The 25,778-nt window shown below is 45.6% G+C and overlaps 2 protein-coding genes across 2 annotated transcripts in view; one reads left to right on the top strand and one right to left on the bottom strand.

Annotated features, from left to right (window-relative positions):
• Positions 1 to 8,065, top strand: part of lrig1 (leucine-rich repeats and immunoglobulin-like domains 1) — a 46,972-nt gene extending 38,907 nt beyond the window's left edge. The window contains exons 11-18 of the mRNA XM_058631139.1: positions 255 to 326; positions 450 to 613; positions 1,122 to 1,457; positions 1,883 to 2,164; positions 3,815 to 4,249; positions 4,542 to 4,676; positions 4,766 to 5,053; positions 6,209 to 8,065. Coding sequence (XP_058487122.1) covers positions 255 to 326; positions 450 to 613; positions 1,122 to 1,457; positions 1,883 to 2,164; positions 3,815 to 4,249; positions 4,542 to 4,676; positions 4,766 to 5,053; positions 6,209 to 6,411 — 1,915 coding nt within the window. The 3' untranslated portion in view covers positions 6,412 to 8,065. The remainder of the gene's footprint in view (positions 1 to 254; positions 327 to 449; positions 614 to 1,121; positions 1,458 to 1,882; positions 2,165 to 3,814; positions 4,250 to 4,541; positions 4,677 to 4,765; positions 5,054 to 6,208) is intronic.
• A 1,763-nt stretch (positions 8,066 to 9,828) lies between these two features.
• slc25a26 (solute carrier family 25 member 26) overlaps positions 9,829 to 25,778 on the bottom strand; it is an 81,961-nt gene continuing 66,011 nt past the window's right edge. Inside the window, exons 9-10 of the mRNA XM_058631157.1 lie at positions 19,719 to 19,792; positions 9,829 to 10,493 (exon numbers count right to left, since the gene is read on the bottom strand). Coding sequence (XP_058487140.1) covers positions 10,397 to 10,493; positions 19,719 to 19,792 — 171 coding nt within the window. The 3' untranslated portion in view covers positions 9,829 to 10,396. The remainder of the gene's footprint in view (positions 10,494 to 19,718; positions 19,793 to 25,778) is intronic.

Raw genomic sequence — 25,778 nt, 5'->3', positions numbered from 1 at the left:
ACACAGGAACAGAGTTGTTCAACATATGGTGAGCTCCGTAGAAGAAATGGAATTCCTCTAAGCTCTTTCACAGGCTTTTGTCAAGTCAGTGCAGGCACGATGGAGACGCTGGCACGCGTCCTCACAGATGCAGACAGACCTGGCTGAATGTTGTGATCCTCGCCGTTAACGGGCCAATAATTATGTTTGTCTCTGTGTGTGTGTGTGTGTGTGTGTGTGTTGTTGACGAGTAACACAATATTGTGTCCCAACAGGAACTTGGGAGGGAACGCTATCCGTTCCATCCAACCCGACGCTTTCAGTAAGATGAAGAACCTCAAATCCATGTGAGCCCCCCCCCGTGCACCTTTTTTTTATTATTTTTTAAACAGAATAAAAACACAAAGCCACAGATGCAGCAGTGTTGTGATGTGTCCTGCATGTGCTCTACGTCTCCCCCTCCACCTCAGTCTCATTCAGAGCGACAGCTTCCTGTGCGACTGCCAGCTGCACTGGCTGCCCGAGTGGCTGCTGACGCGCGGCCTGCAGGCCGGCGTCGAGGCCGTGTGTGCACACCCAGAGAGCCTGAAGGGCACCAGCGTCCTCCAGGCCCCGTCCAGGAGCTTCGTGTGTGGTGAGTGGTGTGTGTGTGTGTGTGTGACGTGAACTCTGGGTAACACAGAGGTCACACTGTGTCTGGGGCGAGACGATGCAGAAGAGATGCGCAGAGATATACAGAGTTATTGAAAACACGTGCCTGTTCTGTAAATGTAAATAAATGTATAAACTAGATTTGAATCATCAAATTAACTGGAAGACGAAGTATTTTGAGTTTCCGTGAAGTCTCTGAGAGTAAAAAAATGTCAAACATCTCTCGTCACGTCTACTCTCACGTATGGAGGCGAGGGGAGCGCTGCCTAGTTGGACACTCGGAGTGGATTTACCAGATTTACCTGTTGCATTTTGATATGAGCTCACTGGACAGTTAAGCAGAGCATCTTCTGTGGACATTTGTGTTATAATCTGAGATTAGGCGTGTTCATAATCTGTGTGCATAAAGACCCACGTGTTGCCGCAGACACAGTTTCCTGTATTTTCTTGATATGAGCTCCACTCATTTCCGTCCTCTCCACTTTCCGCAGACGACCTCCCAAAGCCTCAGATCACGGTGCAGCCCGAGACCACGATGGCCGTCCTCGGCGGAGACGTGCGCCTCACCTGCACGGCGGCGAGCAGCTCGTCGTCCCCCATGACCTTCGCGTGGCGCAAGGACCAGGAGCTGCTGCAGCACGCCGAGATGGAGAACTTCGCCCACGTGCGCGCGTCCGTGGCGCCCGGCACGAGCGGCGGCGTGATGGAGTACACGACCATCCTCCACCTGAAGCGCGTCACGTTCGCCCACGAGGGACGCTACCAGTGCATCATCACCAACCACTTTGGCTCCACCTACTCCAGCAAGGCCCGCCTTATCGTCAACGGTGAGTGGACGGTCTGTCACGTGAAGTGTGAGACAGGAGCTGAGTTACTTCCTCCTCTTGAATAGTCTTCCTCTTGTTGCTTGGCCTCCGTCTCGTCCAGAGTGATATTTGGAACAAATGGATCTTGCTGCATGTCAGCGCTCACAGAGACTCTGTCGTTCCACGTTCTCCCACAAATGGAGATGATTTTTCTTTTATCTGGACCGGGTCTGCAACACAACTCACTTCCTCTTTAGAGAGTCGCTTTTCCACTTGTTGTCTTGATTCATTGATGAATGTGAAGGAGAACGAGACGAGTTTTGAGAAGTTTGCCTGGTGTGGATTAAAGCTGTCACAAGTTATTTAACCCGATGCTGCTGCTGCAGCCTGAAAGTGTAGAACTGTTTCTGCTGCGTTGTAAACAGTCTTCCTGTTCTCATCCACAGTCCTCCCGTCCTTTGTGAAGACCCCCAAGGACAGCACCATCCGGACGGGCCACCCCGCCCGGCTGGAGTGCGCCGCCGAGGGACACCCGTCGCCGCAGATCGCCTGGCAGAAGGACGGCGGCACCGACTTCCCGGCTGCCCGCGAGCGCCGCATGCACGTCATGCCCGAAGACGACGTGTTCTTCATCATGGACGTGAAGCCGGAGGACATGGGCGTGTACAGCTGCACGGCCAGGAACACGGCGGGCACCATCTCTGCCAACGCCACGCTCACCGTCCTGGGTAAGAGCCACTTCCTGCCCCGTGGTTTTCCCCTGTGCGCTCAGCTGGGATTTAAACGAGGTTTTTGCAGAATGAGTCGCTTTATATTTGTTCTCGGGCAGCTGTGGCCTTGCTGCAGGGTCAGGGGTCAGAGGTCACAGTTGGGGGTCAAAGGGCTGGGGGTGGAGGAGTGAGAGGCACTCATAGAGGGGTGTTTGTTAGGCATTCCCTCCCCCTCTTGTCTTGGTGGGAGGGACAGTCATGGCTGCTTCACTGCAGGCCTCAGTGCTCACACTTTATTGTTTTACACGCTTCAATCAAACAAAATGGAGCCCGCGCTCCTGTAACCATCATATAGATCATCTTTGTCCTCAGCACAAGCAGAGTGAAGAGGGGGGGGGGTTTAGTGCTGAAGGTATTTAAGCAGCATGTTGTGAGACTTGTTAGACAACAAGAGAGAGAGAGAGACAGAGACCTGTGCACCGGGTCTGTGAGAAAGGCCGGGGGTGGGGGGGGCAGGGGGGGTCTACAGTTGAGGGGCCCCTGTCTGGAAAAGAGTGGCAGGGAAGCAAAATGGGAGCCAAAGAAGAACTCGAATGGTTGGAGTGAGTGTCTTTGTGTGTGTGTCTGTGTGTGTCTTTGTGTGTGTGTGTGTGTCTGTGTGTGTGTGTCGGCCTCTCCTCTCACAGTGAGCACTTCCCATCACAGTGGGACGTACACAGATTAAGAGATCTCACTTAACCCACTTCAGTCGCCCCTCACTCTTCTATCAAGACTTTCTCCCTCTCCATCAATGCCCCCCCCCCTCCTCACCCTCCTCCCACCTTTCTTTTCTTTAAAAACCTTCCCACACACACACACACACACACACACACACACAAAGACACACACGCACACACAGACACGCACACACACACAGACAGACACACACACACAGCTATTCTTCTACACACTAAACTAAACTAAACTTTATTCCTAATCTTAAACCACAATTCAAATTAACTCTTAAGTCTTCAGTCCACACAGTTTAGTTGAAAACGTTGACTTTTTGTTGCCAGAGAGACGTCGAGTCCACATGGAAACTGTGTTGAGTGAATACACTACTTTAGTAAGACGATGATGTCATAGCCCCACCTCCCTGACCCTTGACCCCACGTGACAACAACATTTCCTGTCTGTTTAACAGTGTTACAGCGCCACTTACAGGCCGTGGGTATGGACGACAGTGTGGAGGGAGATACTTCCTGAAACCATGCCGTCTGTGGCCTTAAACTTAGCCTCGTTAGGACCAGGTTTTTGTAAGTCTCCATGAGGACTCCTGGTCCAGTAAAAGGTTCTTACATTTGTCTTATTTTATGTCGTCTTAAACACTTCGACTCAACGCTTGTCGTTCAGAATGCGACAAATGTTATAAATTGAGTTTAAGAGCGTCACAGTGCCACCTACAGGCCTGGCATATAAACTACAGGGTTTTCTTCGTACGATGCAGCGTTCACTTACTTCTAAGAAGAAAAAAAAAGTCTGTCTGTCTGGCTGGATCACGTTGATCCCACAGAGCGAACAAAGCAGAAACCTGAGAGCAGAAATCTAAAACGTGGACGCGGCAGAATAACAATGGAGTAAAAGAAAGAGCTGACCCTCAGGGATCCTGCTCTCTCGTGTCTCCCGCAGAAACCCCCCACCTCGCTCAGGACCTGGAGGACCGCAGCGTGGTGGTCGGCGACACCGTGGCCCTGCAGTGCAAGGCCCTGGGGAGCCCGCCGCCGCGCATCACCTGGCTACGCAACGACCAGCCACTGCGCCCGTCCGAGCGGCACCACTTCACCCCGGGGAACCAGCTGCTGGTCATAGGCTCCGCCTCCCTGGAGGACGCCGGCCGCTACACCTGCCTCATGTCCAACACGCTGGGCACGGAGCGCGCGCACAGCCAGCTGGTGGTGACGCAGCGCAGGAGCCCGTGCGCCGCGGCGTCGGGCCCCAGCACCGTCACCATCGGGATCATCGTCATCGCCGTGGTGACCAGCATCGTGGTGACGTCACTGGTGTGGGTGTGCATCATCTACCAGACCAGGAAGAAGAGCGAGGAGTGCAGCGTCACCAACACGGGTGAGTTTAAAGATCATTACTTTAAAAATAAACAGTACAACTAATGATTTTAGGGCCATGATTCAGGATTTTCTACTAATTAATTTAGTCGTTTTTTTGGTCCCTAAAATGTTTATGTTGATTATTTCAAACGTCTAATTTTGTCCTCAAACCAAAATGATTCTATGATCATTTTAACCACGTTGTTTTAGATTTGATGAGTTTTCATCACACAGCCAAACTTCAAAACCCCCAAATGATCCCGTTTAAGTGGAAATCAACTAACAACCTGGTTGTTTTGTGTCCGTCGCAGACGAGACGATCGTCCCCCCCGACGTGCCCAGTTACCTCTCGTCCCAGGGAACTCTGTCTGAGCGTCAGGACGTGTGCATCCGCGTGGAGGCCGGCGCTGGACCTCAGCCCAACGGACACGTCGTGGACACAGCAGGTAGTTACTCTCTGCTCAGCCCTGCAGCGCTGTGTGTGTGTGTGTGTGTGGAATATTCACGGCAGACTGTGGTGATTTTCTGCCTGCAGGTTACGACGGTGCAGTCGTTTGCACAGATTGTTTGGAAAACGGTAACAACTACACCAAAGACTCAGACTACCTGACTCACAGCTACGGCCCTGCCGGAGGCTCCGAGTACCAGCAGTACTCTCTGCCGCCGCCGTACTCCAACTACTACCAAGCGGAGCACCGTGACGCGGGCTCGCCCGCCGCGCCGCTCTGCAACGGGACACCCAACGGCATCCGGAAGGACGTCCAGGGATCCACGTTCCCCAAAAGCCACAACACGTTACAAGGAAACCACCACGACAGAAACGGTAAGACGAGTGGAGAGGCGTCGGATTGCAAACGTCGTGTAATCAAAAACGAATTAACGCAGTCATAAATCCACTTGACTTCCTCCCAGCCTCAAACTGTTCCAGTTTATCTTAGAATATCGTTTCTCTCAGGTGATACCGTGACAAATGTCAGCGATTTCCTTTCAACGCAATCGTTGATGGATCGACTCCTCTGACATGTGACAGTGTCTCATAGCTGCTTCTCCCACGAGCCCTCGGGAGACAGAACGCAGCCAGAGTTTGCTGCTGCTGCTGCTGCTGCTGCTGCTGCTGCTGTAACTGCTGCTGCTGCTGCTGCTGCTGCTGCTGCTGCTGCTGCTGCTGCTGCTGCTGCTGCTGCTGCTGCACGTCAGGGCCTGTTCTGAGATTGAGCGTCTCTAACCACGAAGTAGAACCAGAGGAATTGGCCTCCAAATACCAAGTCTCACCTCCACAGGTCCACACAGACCTGCACACACATTCCACCACCTCTGTGTCCCGGAGCTCAAAGTACAGTGTGTTCATCTACAGAGAGTTCACACCAGACCTGCAACTCCTCACTTCTACATGAGTCCATGAGTCTATAAAAACCTCTGGTGGATTCACTTTTAGTTGAGTTTTTATTGTCGTAGGAAAACAAAGAAACGGGAACAAACTCACATTTAAGAAGATTCAAAATCACTGCTGCAACAACAAGAGCTGCAGTGATTAATAGATGACTACATTAATTGTCCACTACTTTGATAATGAATCCATTTGTTTTATGAATTCACTGATCGATTCATTTTTGCAGCATCTCTGGAGTCTTAGCAGAGTCTGACAAAGTTGAAAGGTCGGAACGTTCTGGAACATTAAGGAGTCTCTAGAGTCTTTGCAGGATTTCTAGAGTCTGCAGAGTCTTTGTAGAGTATTTACAGAGTCTCTAGAGTCTTTGTAGAGTATTTACAGAGTCTCTAGAGTCTTTGTAGAGTATTTACAGAGTCTCTAGAGTCTTTGCAGAGTCTCTTTAAAAACTCCAAAGACTCCAGAGTCCTCGAGTCCCTGAACTCTTTGCAGAGTCTCAGACTCTTAAAGTCCATCAGTGTGAACTTGTCATAAATGTGTCATCGCTGTCCCAGTTTCTAACTCCACCTTCTCCGTCCATGTGTCCCTCAGTCAGGACAGCGGGACAGACGCCGACGTGTCCACCACTGGAGGAAGACTCCTTCCACAAGCCGGTGAAGCTGCCCACGGCGACGAACCACGTTCACCCCGACACAGACTGTGAGCACGAGCTCAGGCAGACCCTACTGTCCAACGGACACGCCCACAGAGCCTCCGACAGCGAGAGCGCCCCCCTCAGGAGAGCCAGCGACTAGCAGAAACATGGACTCGAGGATTTGGACATTTTTGGGGAAAACATATTTTTTTTGCACTGGGAAATAAAACTGCTACCTCAAATCGAGGCGATCGTCGATCCTGAGCCTCCTGGATCTGGACTGACCGCGAGCGCCAGGAGGAGGAATCTGCGGGGGAGGGGCTTCCGGAGTTTGAAGGCGGAGCTTGTGTGGGTGGCGTCCCATCTGAGCGTATCAGCTGTACATAGTTATAAACCTTCCCCTGGGAGGTGACCAATAAAAACTCTAGCTCTAAAGAAAAGAAATGTGACTTGCATTTGAAGCATGTAAATGTAGGGAATTTTTTACAGTGTATGTAAATGCAGGGGGCGGAAAAAAGAGACATAATACCTTTGGACATTTGACTGTACATAAGAGTTTTCTTATATATATATTATATATTATATAGCTTTTACAAAAAAAAGAGTATTTGAATTTATGTGCATGACAAAGAAAAAAGGAGTGATGGTATTTTTATTTTTATTTTTATTCAAAAACTAAAAACAACAACTACAAAAACAGCCTTTTCAGCTTTTACCAACATTCAGCTGCGGTGCCTTATTTGCATGATCAAAGAACGCATTTTATCGAGAGAGACGTTTGGCGACGGATCATTTTTATCGCAACTAAACAACAGCAAAAAAAAAACACTTGATTGCACTTGAATGTTTTTTTTCTTCTTTCTTTCCTGTAAAAATGCTGCCAAACACGCGGTTCACTCTCGTTATCGTATGAAGGAAGAGAGTTTGATGTCCAGTGGTCACATGGTTCACGGTACGATGTTTGAAGCACTTTTTTTATACTCACTTCACAAAGAAGCAGATTTTGTACGAAGAAATCTGCCCACAGGACTTTTTTAAACGTATTTTTGACGCGGTTACGTCGTAAAGTCGGTACGTTCTGGAACATTTTAGGCTCAAAACCACACGTTACTGCAACGCTGCTCTGAGCTCGTTTTAGACTTAAGAATCGTCTTCTTTACTCAAGTCAGGTTTTGTTCTTTCTTGCCGTCAAAGTGACTTTGGCACAAGTTTTCATCCAAACGTGAGCTGGCGGCTGAGATCTGGAGCCGGAGCTGGAACTTGTGAAGCTGTAAAAGCCAATAAATGACAAACCAGTCAGTTCAGAAGCAGCAAAGTGCAATTGGCCAAAATTCTTCTGGTTTGAATTTTTATACAAAAAAAATAGGACAAAAAAACGGAGAGGGAGGATCAGGGAGGATCAGGGAGGATCAGGGAGGAAGAGGGAGGAGGATGATGAACTGTGTCGTTATGTTACTGCTGTAAAGTTCCTCTGTCGTTCCACCTCAGTCACACCACAAACACCTTCTCAATATCACGTTGTGAAAAATGAGCTCCAACCAAAACGTGAGAGGAATAATGCAGATTAGAGATTGTCCCCCGTGTGGAGGACACGTGTCCTCTGGTTCCACCAATCCCAGTTTCAGCAGGTTCAAAGGAAAAGATAAAAAAAAAAGGGACAAGACGGAAGCGAGGAGCGAGTTGATGTTCAGAGTAATTTATTATTGAAACAAACTTGTGTCTGAAACCGTTTTTTAGTGCCAGTGTCAAAGCTACAGACGCTGAAGTCTAACATGGCATTGAAGTGTCTAATAAAAATCACATTTTGCTATTAAGACGAGTGTTTGCTTCTTCTGTTCTGTCGACTCGCTCAGACTTGTATCAACGTCCAAACTCAGAAATCCGATGACGAGTGGACAACGCTGTGGACAGATTTGGGATTTATAATCCACGCGGGGAAAAAGACTTTCCCTGTACGATCTTTGTCTTTGTCGTTTTTGTCTCTTTAAGAATTTTAAGGACAAAACTAGAGAAGACTTTTAGAGACCTGGAGTTTTAAGGACTGATACAAGACCAAGTCTTTAAAAGGGCCGAGACTGAGACAAGACCTTTTAAGTCTTTTAGAGATTAAGACAAAAACTTTGAGGGACTGAGACATGACAGGACCAAGACTCTGAAGGACTGACGCAAGAGTCATTAAAGGACCGAAACTGAGACAAGACGACCAAAACTCTGAGGGACAGAGGAAAAAAAAGACAAGACCTTTAAGGACTGACACAAGACCAAGTCTTTTAGAGATAAAGACCAAAACTTTCAGGACTTGAGACCATGACAAAACCAATACTTTTAGAAATGAAGACCAAGACAAGACCAGTACTATAAGGCCATGGTTCTCAAACTGGAATTTTGACCAGTGTGTAGAAAATGAAACAACAAAAAATACATTTGTGGATTCACGTAAACTCGTTTGGTCCTGGTTTGGTTTTGCTCTGTGAGCAAATACAAACACATCTTCACTGTTTGCTACTAAAGAGTCAATAAATATTTGTGTTTGGATCTGAAGCCACGTTGCATGTGTGTGTGTGTGTTCACACCTGAACATAACGCTGTCCACAGAGGAGGCGGGGTCAATCAGGTCACATGTTCAAACAGCAGGTCGTCATCGCTACATCTGCTAGCGGCTGCGTTAGCATTTAGTGTCGCTCGCATCGATTCAAACGGAGCCTGAAACAAAGACCTGAAACTCAGAGACCTTCATCCACACACACAGTCTGGTTTCCATGACTTCAGAGGACCTTACATTGACTTACACTTTAACGTCTTCTCCTTAAAATGACATCATTTCCGTTATGAGGACTTGTTTTGTCTCCATAACGAAGTGAGTTTGTCCCCACAAAATGAGTAATACCAGAAACACACACACAGACTATTGTTGGGGCCAGCGGAGAAGTCGGACAACGAACCGCTCTACACGTGCAAACATCGTAAAATGACACGTCTACGGACGAGAATGAAGCAGTAAAATTTATACGACTTATTTACTGTGAAACAAATGCGACAGAAGTCGTCGTAATTATTATCCATCCTGGAATCCAATGTGAATCAAATTTCCAAGTAGGGAATTCTGAGCTCCGACTATAAATGGAATGCACCATAAACCTATTATTCACCTTAAATCTGAAGTATTTAACCACATAAACGGTGTCACTTTATTTCACTCCACTTTTAACCTGATTTACAGTAAAAATCTGCAAAAGTTAAAAACACACAGAGGACATAATCCACAAAACCTCGACCATAGTGAATTCACCACAAATCAAATATAGATTTACAGACGCTCCTGCAGGTGCAGATGAGCTCAGTCGTGCTTCGGTAAACGAGATTTTACTGCGTCTCTTTCCCCCAGTGACTCTTTAACTCTTTAACGGTGGCTGCAATTAAAACAGAGGAGAAAATTATGGATAAAGTGTTAAAAATGATGATGAAACATCGTAGTAGTGTCATCAGAAAAGCACAGAGAAACAAGAGTGTCTTAAATTCATGCCTAAGAAACATTAAAGCTGCAGTGTGTGATTTAAAAAAAAAATCCAAACCAATGTCTAAAAAAACATTTTATTTTAAGAACAGAGACATTTTTGAGGAACGCAAAAAAAAACAAAAAAAAAATGAAGTTCAAAAACAGAAATAAATGAGGAAAGTTTTTTGTTTATCATGATTCATATTTTATTGTTGTTTTTGTTGGGCCTGTTAAGTTTGCGTGTTCTCCCCGTGTGTGTGGGGGTTTTCCTCCTTCCCACAGTCTAAAAACATACAGATTAGGGGAATATGCAAATTACATACTCTAAATTGACCCGTAATGGACTGGCGACACCCACCCCCAGATGAGTCTGTGAATAAAGACCACAGCATTTCTGTTAAAGAAGACCAAACAAAGGCAGAAGAAGAACAGAAATAATCAAAAGTTCTGCACTGCGGCAAAAATCCTTCACCGCTCGTCTACGGCAGCTAAAGAAGAGACACTGGCGTTTGTCGAGTTCAGTCTGCTTCCCTCGTAGCTGTTCTCTTGTTTCTTGGAGGCACGGCCCTGCCTTCACTGGACAGAGGTGCTGCCCCCTGGAGGTGTTCATCCCGACGCTCTTCCACCACGGACTCAGAGGGCGGGGCTGCTATAGCAGACTGCGGCGGACCTTCTCGTAAGCTCCCAGGAAGATGAAACCCCCCGCGCTGATGAAGGTTATCCTTGGTATGCTACCTGCAAACAGACTGCAGAGAAAAATGAAGAACGTTATTTCAGTTTAACATAATTGACATAATTCTCAGCAAAATTCAAATTTCAGCGGCACGACTCACATTCACGCATCACTCTAACGTTTGAAGGTGGAAGCTCTCGATGCTCGCTCTCGACCAGAATTTAGCACAACAGCTTCCATCATGGCCGAACAACATAGCAAGAGTTGCTAATGTTGCTAAAGTGATAGAAATGTGATGTTGGGAGAACTTTGTTCAACATTGTGGCAACAGGGAGAAAAACCTTGTCCGAGACCCTTGCTCTGGGCTTTGAGATAAATCTACAAAGGCGATTTGATTGGCTAGCATCTTTTGGTGTATTTGCTATATATGTTGTGATTAGCGAACGCTTGGACAACTACAAATCTCTGAATTTGTGTTTCAGGAAATGTGAGCAAATACAGTTGACACATTTGACAGCGCTCCATTTAAAGTGAATGAGGAACAGGATTGAGGGAAAATCTTGGGTGTCTCCGTGAGAAAAGAATCTTCTAAAAGTTCATAATATGAGAGGCAAAGTATTGAGCAACACTTTTTTCTGTCCTTTTCTGTTGCTCAACTAATTTGAAAGAGTCACATGACTGCGTTTTAATCAGGATTTGCTGGGACTTTGTGGAAACAAGGCCTCGCGCATGGGGCATTGAGGGCCCCATGGAAGCGAGTCAACCATGAGTCACTTAAAAAAAGAGGACCACGGGTCCAAGATCCAGATATGGGACCTCAGAAAGACAAATGCTGACGCAGCAGAGGTCAGAAGATGTGATGGGACATGAGAAAGAGAGCACCCATCGTCCAGGGACCCGCCTCCACCTCCACCCACCCCACTACGCACAGCTGTTTTTGGGATTAAGCTTCAAGCCCCCACTGTGGGGGCTCCCTGGAGGCTCCCCTCCCCTCCTCTTGCTCTCCCTCCCTCTCTTTCAGTGCATGACTGATGGCCAGATGACATCCACACATGTCCTTCTACTGTCCATCTATCCACTTCCCTCCCGTCTCGCTGTCCAGCGACAGCCCCCTCAGCTGGCTCCGACGTTTGGGGATTTCTCGCCCGTGTCTTTTTCTTGCTGCGTCATCCACCTCGCAGACACGTGCTAGCTCCATCCCATCTGTTCATCTACCATTCTCTCTCTCTTTCTCCATCTCTCCGTTTATTTTCCCATTTCTCTCCATTTTCCCCATTTCTGTCCATGAACTTGCCTACCAACACCTTCTGTCTGCCAAACGCCTCCACACTCACATGGTCTGGACACATCCAAGCCAGATGTGATGGATGACAAGGATTGTGTGTTTATGGATGTGTGTGTGTGTGAAGAGAAAGTATGTGAAACACACAAAATGTCCGTCTGCAGTCAACATCTGTGTGTGTGTGTGTGTGTGTGTTACTACTTTTGTGTTTCTGTCCATTTGCAGTTTTACAAGACTTTGGAGATGATGTTTTATTTTTACTTGTTCGCCACGTCGATCCAGACAGAAATGTCTCTATTACTACAAACATGAATCCATGATGGTGAATCCTTCAGACTTTCTCTAACTCCACCAGCAGGTTAGTTTTAGAATTAGAATTAGTGACATTTTTGCACATTTTGACCTCGACATTTAAACCATACCTACTAAACCAGTCGTGAACACATATAGGCCGGACACAGGAGCAGTGGGCGAAACTCATCTGTGCAATGGCGGATTGGGTGCCTTGCTCATGGGCACCCCAACCCTTGGCCCTTCCCGGGATTTAAACCAACAGCCTTCCAAGTAATCCCCATGATCCAACGCTGCCTCCTAACTAGAGGTGGGAATCACAGGGTACCTCACGATACGATACGGTACACGATACATGGTCAATGATACCAAGAATATCACGATACAACGATTCTGTGACAATGAATATATCGCAAGACAATCAGCGACACATCGCGATATCTAACTGAAGAAAACAAAACGTCGAAGGTGAAAAGTTAAGGGTGCAGGACTTCTCTGTTTATTCACAACATAGAGAACAAAGGTCATAAAATCTATGTATTGAACATGGATGGAGTGTCTCTTAACATAGCTTTCTCCACCATTATCCTGCTGTAAACTTCCACCCAAGTTCCCCTCATTCATTTGAGCAGCGCCACCGTGTGGAGACATGACATGGTGACGCTCGGCGAGTAAAACTGGCAGGGACTGTTTACTTCAGAGCAACTTAATTTGTTAATTAAAACATTGATATTTGCCCTGGTATATCGACTATCGTATTGCATTAGGCAGGGACGACGACATATCACCAAATCAATACTTGGAGCCACCACTATTCCAGACGTTATCAAACTAGATCCTTTGTTTTTGTTTGACAGACCACCAGCGGCACAAATCACATACTGTACATTTAAGTGCAGCTCTTCACTCCACTTGAAATGTACAATTTAGGTCACAACGTGCTTGTACATCACATTGTCAGCTACAAATCTGTGCGAGGCAGCGAGACTCCCTCCCTGTCACGAATCTCCCAAACATCTCAACCATTCACGCAACTCCAGGTTTCAGAATACCTCGGCCCAGATCAGGTGTTTCTGAAGGACGACCGGGGAAAAGGATGAGCCGAGAACAGGCGATGAGTGATTGAGACACAAAGAGTGTGTGTGTGTGAGAGCGAGAGAGACCAAGTGTGTTTGCGTAAGCTCGGACTACTGTAAATGCTTTGAATAAATGTGGAGACATTAGTCAGAGATTGCTGTCCTGCCCTTCAGCCTGCTCTTTCCATCATCATCTGCTGAAACCTAACCCACCGCTCTGCTCCAGGCAACGACTCAGCATTACTCACACGACAATATTAAATATGAGCCAAAGCTGATCAAAATCCAACCACAGACAGACAGACAGACAGACAGACATACAGACAGAGAACAGTGAAGTAGTGTTGTGGGTTTTTTGACATGTCTCGATCACAGATAAAGAAAACTCAGGATTTTCAGTCAATCGCAACTGATTTATTGACTGAAACTATTGCTGTGATTGGATGAAAGATTTATATCTATGAATCATTTCAGTTAGAGTCCCTCATTTCAGTCCCTCCCTGTCCCCCATTTACTCACAGAGAGTCAGTGTTGGTCTTGTGTTAGTTTCGGCCACTAAAAATCTTGGTTTTGTCTTGGTCTCAATCCCTGAAAAACTTGGTCTTGTCTTTTGCACCGCCCTTCAAAGACTTGGTCTTGTGTCTGTCCTTAAAAGTCTTGGTCCTGTCACGTCTTGAAGTCTTGAAAGTCTTGCTCTTCTCTTGTCCTCGATCCCAAAAATTATTGGTCTTTCCTTGGTCCATCCCTAAAAGTCTTAAGTCTTGGTTCCTAAACGTCTTGGTCATGTGTCTCAGTCCCTAAGATTCTTGGCCTTGTCTCAGTCTCAAAAGGTCTTGACCATGTCTTGGTCTTGGTTCCTAAAATTCTTAATCCTAACTAGTCAATCCTTAAAAGTCTTGATCTTGTCTTGGTTCCTGAAAGTCTTGGTCTTGTCTTGGTTCCTGAAAGTCTTGGTCTTGTCTTGGTTCCTAAAAGTCTTGGCTTTGTCTTGGTTCCTAGAAGTCTTGGTCTTGTCGTGTCTCAGTCTCTAAAAGTCTTGACCATGTCTTGGTCTCGGTTCCTAAAATTCTTGATCCTCCCTGGTCGATCCTTAAAAGTCTTGGTCCTGCTGTGACTCAGTCCCTACAAATCCTGGTCTTGGTCTCTGTAGACTTGGTCATGACTCAGATTGTGGGTTCTTACAACACTACAGTGGCGAAAGGACGGACAGCTGGACAAGTTATATGAATCGCGGCAGACACAACAAGTCCTCTCGTGTGAATACCAGCAGTGTGAGAAATCGACTAATTTTAAACTCAACACTCGTGTTTTGTCTCCGCTCTGGACTGGCGTTACATTTCCTGTCAGGGATCAGGTCCACCTGTGGACTCAGAACATTCCCCTCGGCTTCCTGACTCACTCTGACATCACGCCCTCACACCCTGAACTGTCAACCCGCTCCCCCACCCACTGTCCGCCAATCATCTCTCCTGAGGAACGGGACTAAAAATAGTTTGAAGGCTTTTACGGGAACAAATGGCAGAGAAGATGAGCTCCAAAAAAAAAGAAAGAAAGAAAGAAAGAAAGAAAGAAGGGCCTTGGCTTCAAGTTTTAAAGATGCTGGCGCTTTTGTAGAAGAGAGACGAGTGGAAATCTTCAGATGTAGAGAGAAAGAAAGAAAGAGAAAAGTTCTGGCACTTTTTATAGGAACAATGCTGAAGTTGCAATAAACAGCCTTTATTCATTTCTGTGACTCGCTCACAGGACGCATTAAAAAGAAACAGACGGGTTGTAACTTGTGTGGTTCTTCGTCAAAAAATGGGGACGTTTTGATGTTTTAAACATTCCTGTGCTTAGATTTCATGGACCAAAAAAAGTAAAGGTGCATGATATTGATAAGTCAAAAAAAACACACAGATGTTAAAACACTTGGGTAAAAAAAAAAGAAGCAATTCAGCAAATTCAAACTCCAAACGAAGGACGTTCTTGAACTTGTCTTCATCTCAGTCCCACTGCAGTTCAACAATCCAGGTTATAATCCAAATAAGGGTTTTTTTTCTCTTTCTTTTGTTTATTCCTTGTGATACGATCACACTGGCAGACATTTTCCCTCATTAACTTGATTTATTTCGCCCTTTTTAAAACATTAATTTTAAAGTGAATGACCATTGACTTTGCTATTTTTCATGGAATAATGTTTCCTCTGATCCAAATATAGACCAACGGCCAGACTTCACAAAATGTTTAAATCAATAATGGCTTAATTCTTAGGGGGGTTCAACTTTAAAGGGACAGTTTAGGTTTTTCATGAAGTGTGGTTGAATGAGGTACTAACAACCAGAGACACAGAAAGACAGATTTTTGTCATTTAATATCACATTAGACACCTTTTTTCCACCTGTAAACGGAAGTTTTGAGTCGCTTTGTTAACTGCCCACTCCTCACACCAAAGTCCATTGAGAAAATCATCAATTTTACATTACAGCAAATAAGAGTCGATGTACGTTAGTAAGTTAGTAAGTTAAAATGAGTTGTTTTTTTACTTAAGTGTTTGAAATGTGTCATTCAGACTCACATCAGTGACACAGCAGCAGCTCCTGTGTCCCATCGAGCTTAAATCACTTACTTTCTCTATGGACTTTGGTGCAGGAGAGTGGTTTAAACATGTCAGATTCCACGACACAAAGGCTGCTAACAGTGAGATACACATAATCTAGGTATACTACAGTATTTTATTAAGTGAGCCTTTTTTATTTAAGTGGTTAAATTCCCTGCTGGCAGCCATGTTTCTTTTCATGCCTCTGTGTCTCAGGCAACACAGTCTGTGTCAGAACCTCATGCAACCACAATCAAAAAAGCATGAACGATTACTTTAAGTAGCTGTGGTCCGTTCTCGGAGCATGGAAGGCATGTTTAGAGTTTCCATTTGTTTCTGGTTTGTTGTCTTCCTTCAAGCAGCTGCAACAAATATTAAGAAAGAAAGAAATTCCTCCTTCAGTTTGGAATCTGGATTTTATCGTTAAAGGCAGGAAATTGATTTGTAATAAAAAAAGAAACGGTTTCTTGCTTCATAAAGCACTTCAAAACTACTACACATGTAGTCTGGGGTCCATGTTTGACTTGAGCAGACAGGTTGAGAGGAGAGAGTTGCTCATCACTGTGTCATCAGCGAGCCAAATTAGTTTTATGACTCCACTTTATATATTTGAATTGTGTGGGCTTAAAAAAAGGAAGAAAGTGCTCACGTTTCTAAATTTAACTTCCTACGCTGAAAAGCGAAGGTCGTGGCCGCCATAAAAAGAACCATTAAAGGTTTACCACAAACTGCCAGACACACGCTGCTTTTGTTGCACATATTTTGCATCAAACATGTAATTTGTTTACTTTTCTGCCATTATGGTTTTACACGAGGCCAGAAGCTGACACACAGCCTGGAGGACATGCTGCCGATTAGTCTTTGCTTTGACATGACTGCGGGTGCAGTTTGGTTGTTGTGCAGGTTATTGGGGGGTGGAGGGTGGGGGGGTTTTACCCGGGGTCTCTGGGGCACGGTGCACACATGGAAGCACTTTAGAGCTTCACTACACTGCAATTGGGCCTATTACCATAATTACAGCTTTAAAGCTCCAGCAATTTGTATCAGACATGCACCAGCGCAACCACCAGGCCTTTGGCCCTGTGGAACCACCGCCTCCACCACCACCCCCACCACCCCCACCCATCACTTTCTACTCACTCTCCTTTGTCTCTGCATTTCATTCTCTCATCTCCTTCTCTTTGCTCTCTATACTTCTTTTTCTCCACCTTCTCTGGTTACAGGGTAGACGAAGAGTTTTTACAGGAGGTCATCCTGCTTAGGTCATACTTTGTTGTCCATGTTCGTGGAGATCTGCTTTCTTTAGTCCACGTTCGTGGAGATCTATTTTTCTTAGTCCACATTCGTGGAGATCTGCTTTCTTTAGTCCACATTCGTGGAGATCTGCTTTCCTTAGTCCACGTTTGTGGAGATCTACTTTCCTTAGTCCATATTCATGGAGATCTACTTTCCTTCGTCCACATTCGTGGAGATCTGCTTTCTTTAGTCCACGTTCGTGGAGATCTACTTTCCTTAGTCCACGTTCATGGAGACCTACTTTCCTTAGTCCACGTTCGTGGAGATCTGCTTTCCTTAGTCCACGTTCGTGGAGATCTGCTTTCCTTAGTACACGTTCGTGGAGATCTGCTTTCCTTAGTCCACGTTCGTGGAGATCTGCTTTCCTTAGTCCACGTTCGTGGAGATCTGCTTTCTTTAGTCCTTTAGGCCACAGTCCAAATCACGCTAAAATGAGGATCTGCATCAGTCTAGCATTCCATGCATGTGATTATGTCTTCACTTAAATGTACCTGGGATCCTCCTCACATAATCCCAAGCAAGTTTCCATGGTTACCTTCTTCTCAGTTGTCCCATTTGCCCAAAACAAGAGCACGCCACATAACTGGACTGTAAGTGACTGGTATGGGTCAGCATGGATTCACAGATCAACGGGAGACATGAGCAGATGTCAAAATTTACATCACATGGACCGTAGTGGACCTCTGTGGATACCCTGATGTGATGAACATCTACGTTCTTCTTCCACAAGCAAAACTCAGAGAGAGGACAACACCAGCGCTGCTTCCACCTTCTTCCTAGACATTGTTGAAGTCGCAGTCATTGATCAGGTTTTCCAGTTTCCAGATTACCGCCACCTACTGGTTAAGACTGCAAATGTTCTCCGGGAAAAATTAAGTGAGTCCTCACTATCAATGCAAACTCTGAGCCGTTTTATCGGAGACTGTGACTGAGAAAAATTAGAGAACACATTGCAGATGGCTTGCTTTTTTAGGTGTTTGTGGTCTGGTTCAGCCCTGCCCAGGGCCTGGTACCAGTCCATGCCCTGGAGGTTTAAAAATCCCTGTAAATAGAGAGGTACCCCTCAACTCAGGAGGTCGGTTAGTGGAGATGAAGGAGACGAAAAACTAAACAGAGAGAGAGAAATATCACTGTGTACACAGTGTGGTGTTGAGGCGAGGACCACATGGCATCAAAGGCTTCTCCTGAACGTGGTTTCTGTTACAGTGAGGAGATCTGCAGCCACGGGTTTGGCAGCTTTGGTCACCTCACCGAGACTGTTCTGGAGTCTCAAAACAAACGCGGAGTCTCCGACTGAAACCAAGCGCAGCCTCTGTTAATGATGTTTTAAGTGGACTGAGGAGAATCCCCCCTTGGCTCATTTTGAAACGCAGAACGGAAATGTAATTTCTTCCCTGATTAGATTCCAGCGCGACAGCTACACAAACAAAACAATGATGCTCGGCGGTGTTTGTTATGTGTGTATGAGTGTGTGTTTGTAAGGCAGGGAGGGAGCGGGGCGTCCCACTGGTGTTTGGCCCGGGCCCAAACCAAATCTGCAACGAGCATTAGTCCGAGGTGCATCCTAACTAAATGACGGTGGCTTGTACACAAGCGGGCCAATTATTTACTGTGGCTGAGGGTTTGTTTTAGTGCTGGCAGCCCTCTGTGGCCCCATTAGACCTGGCCCTCTGTCTGCTACGCATCATAAACGCATCAAAACACTCAAATAAACCTGTCCACTTGGCCCCTGCAGCACCTTAATCAGTGGGATTGTACAGTAAGATGGCAGGAAAAGCTTTTTACTCATTTTTTTTTTTTTTTTAGCCGCAGCTGTAAATTCACATCCTGCTCCCCCCTCGAGAATAATGTCTCGAACATCAAACGTGATTAAATGAGGGATCAAAATTTAAATCAGATCATGTAAAAGATGATTTAAATGTGCTGGGTGTCTGTGTAAGAAGGTCATTTGTTGTTGTTTTTTTAAAGGGATTGTTCAGGTTGTGTGAGGAAGTGGGTGCTAATTTCGTTGTACGTGCCTACACCCTGACACAAGGAAAACAAGATCTTGAAGCTTTTTTGTGTCACGTTGTGAACCCTTCACTGTCCCACCACCAAATACATCGCAGCACACAGGAGTTGTTGAACCACTGCTGCCTCCATCAGTGACTTTAAATGTGTTATTTTGTGACTTTGGTGTTTGAACTCCTTTGTTCAGATTTACCGCAATGACAAAAAGTTACCACATGAGGCAGCAGAGCACAAGCTCCTGCGTCCGCTGCAAGCTAAAAATGACGATTTTCTCAATGGACTTTGGTGTAGGAGAGTGAGAAGCAGAGGCAAAACCAATGTGGGTTTTTCTTTGGCCAATTATAAAACACAACAGTTTGGATAGAAGTTAAGAAGAAGGAATATGAGGGTAATGTAGACGTTTGACTTGACTGTAAGATTTTTGGGGGTCTGTCTCTCCAATCTGCGTTTTATCCCCACCACTGCTGTGGACTTGTATTTCTGGGTTTCTGGGCAGAAAAGGCTTTTAAATGGTGAGATAAAGTGGCAAACATATTTTTAAGATAATATATAATTAAGCAGTTGTATGATTTGATTAGGGATTTTGTTAAGTATTTTTTCCCTTGTGCTCCCGTTGGCAGCCATGTTTTCAGTGTCTTTTTCCTGGTATCTGTTTTTCATGGTGTGAGTTTTGAGCGTCCATGTCTCAGACTGGGTCTGGTTCTGGTTCCCAGAGAGAGCGGCACGTGGCCTTCGAATGTTTTCCCCTGAATGAAGACAAACACTCACCCAGTGAGGCCTCGGCTCTTCCACACCTCGTGCAGAACCACCGGGATGTTGCCGCTCGCTGTGCTCGACCCGGCCTGAACAGACACAGACAGAGGAGGAGAAAAAACAGAGGTGGGATGATGGATGGATCGTCTCCTCCGCTTCCTGTCTCCCATCATGCACAGCTGTGTCAGCGCAGGTGACACCTACATCACCCACTCACACTCACACCCAGCCGTTTGCCCACTCAAACACACACACACACACACACACGTCAGTCTGGCACTTTTATTTACACAATACGGCTTAGCTGGCCTGAGAGTTTTTAATCCATCACTGAGGAGAGGCAGAGCTGCCGGATGAGGCCAGACAGGGTCAAGTGAGAGTGGGAGGTGGCAGCAGCGAGGAGAGGGGGAGAGAAAGGGGCAGTGTGGAACACATTAAAGGGATAGTTGTGGTTTTGTGAAGGTTGTGTGAGGCACTTACTCACAGTCAGCGTCTGACTGCACTGTACGTGCAGGTGCAAGCCCAAGGTGGAGGAAGAAGGGGAAAAAAAGCCACTTAACTAATGCTGACTTAATAAAATCTACTTAAATTTAAGTGTTTGTGATCTTTAGAATATTTTTGGCATTTTATTTTGCCCTTAGACGGCCTTTTATTACAAAAACACTCGCTTTGTAAGCAGCTCACTCCCCTACACTAAAGACCATTGAGAAAACGAGTGATTTTAGCTCACAGAACGACAGCAGCTGCTAGTTCACTGTAACCTCTTTATGTAAATTTGAGCTACACAGGAAAATGTAAATAAAGTATTTCATACCAACCTCTGCGTGGTGTGATGTAAAATCGCTAATTTTCTCTATGGGCTTTGGTGTGGGACAGTGAGCCGTTTACAAAGTTACACAAGCGCCAGTTTCCAGTCAAAAAAGTATGTCTGAGGGTGAGATTAAGTGGCAAACTAATTAAGATTGCTTATATTGGAGCTGACGATGATTTTATTATGTGAGCATTTTGTTAAGTGGCTTAAATCTGTTTTTTTTGTCTGCTGACTGCTTCCTCGTCCCCTGCTGTGTCTCAGCACAGAGTGCAGTGACTTTGTGCAAACTGACTACATCACTTTAACAAGAAGAGAGGAGGAGCAGCAGTGTGTGTGTGTGTGTGTGTGTGTGTGTGTGTGTGTGTGTGTCCACGCACGCACACACACACACACACACACGTATAGGATACAGTTAGCGACGTCCGCTGAAAGCTGTGACAGCCAGAGCGGCTGCATGAAGCAGAAGATTCCCGCATGTCTCCTTCATGTGAGAGGAGGAAAGACAACACCACACCCCCATTCGTGATGTTTCTGTTGGAGACAGGTGGCTGAGAAATGACTCTCCCTCCCCCTCTCTCCCCCTCTCTCCCTCTACTCGTCTGACAAGTTTTCTTTTCCTTTACCGCTGTGGAATGGTGGAAGGAAGGAATGGAGGGACAGCGTGTCCAAAACACACACACACACGGACACACACACAGTCCTGTGTAACTTCTGCTGACATACAAAAATATATTCATATTTCACTGGCTTGTGTTGCCTGCGCCGTTATCTGAACGTCATACAATCAAGATGAGAGATTTGTGCGTCACACTGAATGTTTTCATCGAAATCATCTGCACTGTTTCATACGATGGCGTGAGACACAGAGCCAATGACATGACTCATTTATATTTACCCTCACGTTCATAAACACATCTACCCTCTCTCTAGGCTAATGCTAAGCTAACTACGTCCACAGTACAAGTGACATCAATAGCTGAATCAAATGACATGTCAACCAACTTGTGGATGTCACTTTTAGCTCCGCCCTCTTCCTCTGATCTTCAAATCAGTGCCTTGACCTTGACATGAATGTTAAAAGTCTGATTTTAGTCGGACTAAGACAATAATTCGGTTTTCTTAATGTCATGTAAACACATTAGACCGATTAAAATTGAGCTAATCTTAGTCGGACTAATATACCTGGATAATGCGATTCATGGTCCAATTACTCCTGCATGTATACGCTTAGTCGGACTGGAGTCAGGACTTGGCGTTCTGCGCATGCACCAAAATGTCCTCCTCAGTCTTTGACCTGGAAGTAGGAGGAGACGACGTATAAACTGCAGTACTGTTGTTTTTCTGTGACGTAAAGTTCAACAGGAAACACGCTACATTATAGAGAGATACAGCGCCACCTATGGAGGCGGAGTCAGACGTACACGACCCATAAACTGAATTACTCCTCCGCAAGTACACTCGGACTCTGCAAGTTGTCAGATTTCCTGTCTTAGTCAGACTATGGCCTTAGTTTGATTACACTGTGGGCACATACAGCTACTGTCCTCCAGTTAAATATTTTAAAGCTAGTAACTTTGTCAAAGGATTCACTTTGCGGCATTTGGACCAACAAACACAAAATTGTCGTGATGTCTACTAAAATAGATGCATTATGTAATCACTCTGGACAAAAAATTTTGCTTTTTTTATGATTCACTCAGAGCAAATGTGACGCTAACCTGACAAACTTGACTTGAAGTATTTCAACATCTTTAGCTGTAGCGAGTGGTATTTATGTTGTGGCGTGTCCAAATTTGCTTCTAATCATTGTCACTGCGTCATGTCTTAGCTTGAGTTCAAATATTTCAACTTGAGTGACACTAACAACTCAAATTTCGCATCTTCATGATATTCTTTTCCCACGATTTGTGTTGTCCAGTGTGACTGAAGCAATATTTGGTTCTGTTCCTGTCACTGCACTGAATGTTTACATATTAATTACTTTTTAGATTCATTTATTAGATGTTTCGTTCCTAAAATGGGGGAAAATGTTGGTCATTGTTTCCCTAACCTCGTAATGATGACTTTCTCAAAGGTCTAATCCAACTAAATTGTTCAGTTTAATTCATGTCTTTGTTACATGGAGCAAAGAAAATGTAAAATATTCATGTAAAAAATCTGAAATGTTGCTTTAATTATTAAAAATAACACTTAAACTGATGAATCGATTACCAAAATACCTAAAATAATTCAATTTGAGAGGCATAATTTCCTCTCCGTGGTCATTTTAGCACCAGCCAATGTGACTAAAGCAAAATCTGCACTTACGTGTGTCTACAATGACTTGGTGCGTTCAGTTTGATCAGACAGTAAAGCTGACAGTGATGGCAGTGTGAATCCTGCCAGTCTGAAGGTAAAGAGCAGGGTTGTACAGTAGCAGTGTGGGAGGCGTTCAGTGGCGCTGTGGTGTTCCAGGCTTGTTGCCACCGCTGCAGTCAGGGCGGTGAGGCCGGTACTCCTGCCACGGAGGGGGCTTTACATGTCCAGCTGTGTCCTGGACGTTCGCCCCGGTGTGTGCCTCGTCTGTGCCGCCTGCACAACACTGCTCTTTCATTCTGGCCACGGCAGCAAAGAAACAACCTTCTCCTCTGCTGCTTTGGGAAGGAAACTAATGTGACAAGCTCCAACACCCACAATTCCTCCCCTCCGTCCAACACAAACCGTCCAAACCCATCAACGCCAGCACTGCTCTCGCTCCTGCCTGGACTTGTCATACTTTGCTGCCGTGGGACCAAACTTTAGGAACTTGACACAAGTTAAAGCTGAAATTGACAGGTTTAGCTGTGATAAAACAGTGGAATGTTGAGTGAGTGGTATACACACAAACAACTGGTTTTATGTCAACAAATGACCTGAGGTCACCTCTCCATGTCTGAAACTCTTTACTGACATTGACACGTCTCCTCTTCTTCTTTTGGCTTCTCCCTTAAGGGGTTTCCACAGCGGATCATCTTTCTCCATCTTTCCCAATCCCTTGTCTGTTTTGCATTAATTTTTCCTTTTTTTAAGGGTGCGTTCACACCAGCCTCGTTTAGCCCGGTTGAACCAAACACCAGAACATTTAAACCTCTGATGCTGTTCGTTTGGGGTCAGTGTGAATGTAAATGAAAGCCAGGAACCAAACTCTGTCCGTTTGAAAAAAGGTGGTCTTGGACACGGCGTAAGGGACGGTTTATCCCTGGTGTGAACTCCAACGTGCCTATCACTGGAAGTGTAGTATTCTTCGGCTGTTCTCACCAACATCCACAAGTGAGGAGAAGGGAGAACATCCAATAGGTGGAGCCGAGAACAACGAATCCATCCTCGCTGTTTGGCAGGTCCAAACTCTTCGTCCGCTGCCAATGAACTAGCACATTTAACTGAGCATCATTATCCCAGATTGCTGAGTGGTGGCCGACGCACTGCAGTCTCGCCATCAGGTAGGCAGGATGAGGGCTCAAGATGTTCCTGCCTACAGCCAAGAAACGCTGGCAAGTCGGCAGTTTTGCGGCGCTTCCAGAATGACAAAGCTAGCTGGGCTAAATTTGTTCTTACAAGTGAAGGAGGAAGGGTTGGGGCCTCCGAGGACGCCGTTTAACGGCATACGTCCTCTGATTCTGTTGCAACTAGCAGTGGTTCTCCTCTTGGTTCTCACAGCTCTTCGCTGGGGAAAATCAAGTGAGAAGTAGAAGCTCTTTTGCCTACGTCTGTGCTTCAAACGAGAAGACGGAGATGAGACTGAGGTTAACGTACGAGCTGTGAAAGAGTAGCAGTCAGGTGATGAGGTCAGTAGGTAGCTTTTCTCCTCCAGAACACGTATATAAATCAAATGTCAAATGTTTGTTTTCATTGGTAACCAGCAAGAATGCATGATTGGTAACTGATATTACCGGTCACCATCACTTTATCTTTGGCCTGTTCTAAGCCTGCGATTTTACGAGCAGGGGAGGAAGAGTTGGGTCCTCCCAGACCCGACACAAGGATGTAGTTGACCGGTATAAGTCCACTGATTCTGTTCCGGCTATCAGTGATTCTCATTTTGGTTCTCACAGCTCTTTGCTGTGAGAAGTAGAAGCTCATTTGCTTTTTGCAATCAGGGGAGTCGCCTTCTTGTGGCTATTCAACATATTGTTTTTTTTCTGGTGGGTTTTCAGAGGAAGCCAACGTCTGTGCTTCAAACGAGAAGACTGAGGTTAACATACGAGCCGTGAAAGAGTTCCAAAATGACTTGGAGGTAGCTTTTCTCCTCCGGAACACTGAAGTAACTCGATGCAGACATGATGTCAGAAGTCTGTTTTCATTGGTCACCAGCTACAATATGCAGTAGACAAACATTAGGCACCTCCAGAAGAAGAAGATTGATTTTAACTGAATGAAATGGAGCTGGGTTTTTTCCCCATTGCTAACCTGTGTTGCCCTGAGTGATTCAAAGAAAAAAACCAAAGAAAGAAAGAAAGAAAATTGGCCTTATAAAGTTATAACTGAACTGCACTGAGGCAGCTGCTGGCCAAGTCCTTTGCTGGTGGTAAATTACAGCTGCTGCGTTTCAGAACATGTTTACAGGAAGCTTTTGTAACCAGTGCTTCCACCTACAGCCAACGGCTTCTCGCAAGGAGATCAAGCCAGAACCACGGCCGCGTTAATTCCAGTATCTCATTAGTTAGGATGGAGGAGGAGGAGGAGGAGGAGAAGGAACACTGTGTCTTCTCCAAGGACAGTCTCTCCATGTGTGTCTGTGTGTGTTGGTGGGGAGGCTGACTGGGGTAACTCTGAACTCACTACCCTTTACACAAACACACATATTCTTGTGCAGCATTCTTAACGAGAACACATCATAAACATAATGCTTTCCCTCGTCCCTTATCCTAACCTTAACCATCACAACTAAATGCCTAACCCTGACCTTAAACCTTTAACTAACCCAAAACCAAGTCTAACTCTGACCCTAGAACTGAGCCTTTAACCTAAAAAAAAAAAAAAGCCTTTTAAAGTTGTAAAGACAAGTCCAAATGTCCTGAGAAAGATAGAGTTGAATCATGAATTTGTCCTCGCAGTCTATTCGAGACAGGTACACATACACACACACACACACACACAGAGTGAGGGAAGCCAGACTTACAGTGAGAGCGAGCCAGAAGTGAAAGAGGAGGTGGAGAGAGTGAGGAAGACGAGGGACAACATGACACACAGTACACAGAGGGTGAATGGGAGTTATTGGTGGATGGAGGTGTTTTCATGGAATAGAG

Source organism: Solea solea, chromosome 6, assembly GCF_958295425.1.
Source record: "Solea solea chromosome 6, fSolSol10.1, whole genome shotgun sequence".
In the NCBI taxonomy this organism is placed as follows: domain Eukaryota; kingdom Metazoa; phylum Chordata; class Actinopteri; order Pleuronectiformes; family Soleidae; genus Solea; species Solea solea.
This window is presented reverse-complemented; position numbering and strand designations above follow the sequence as displayed.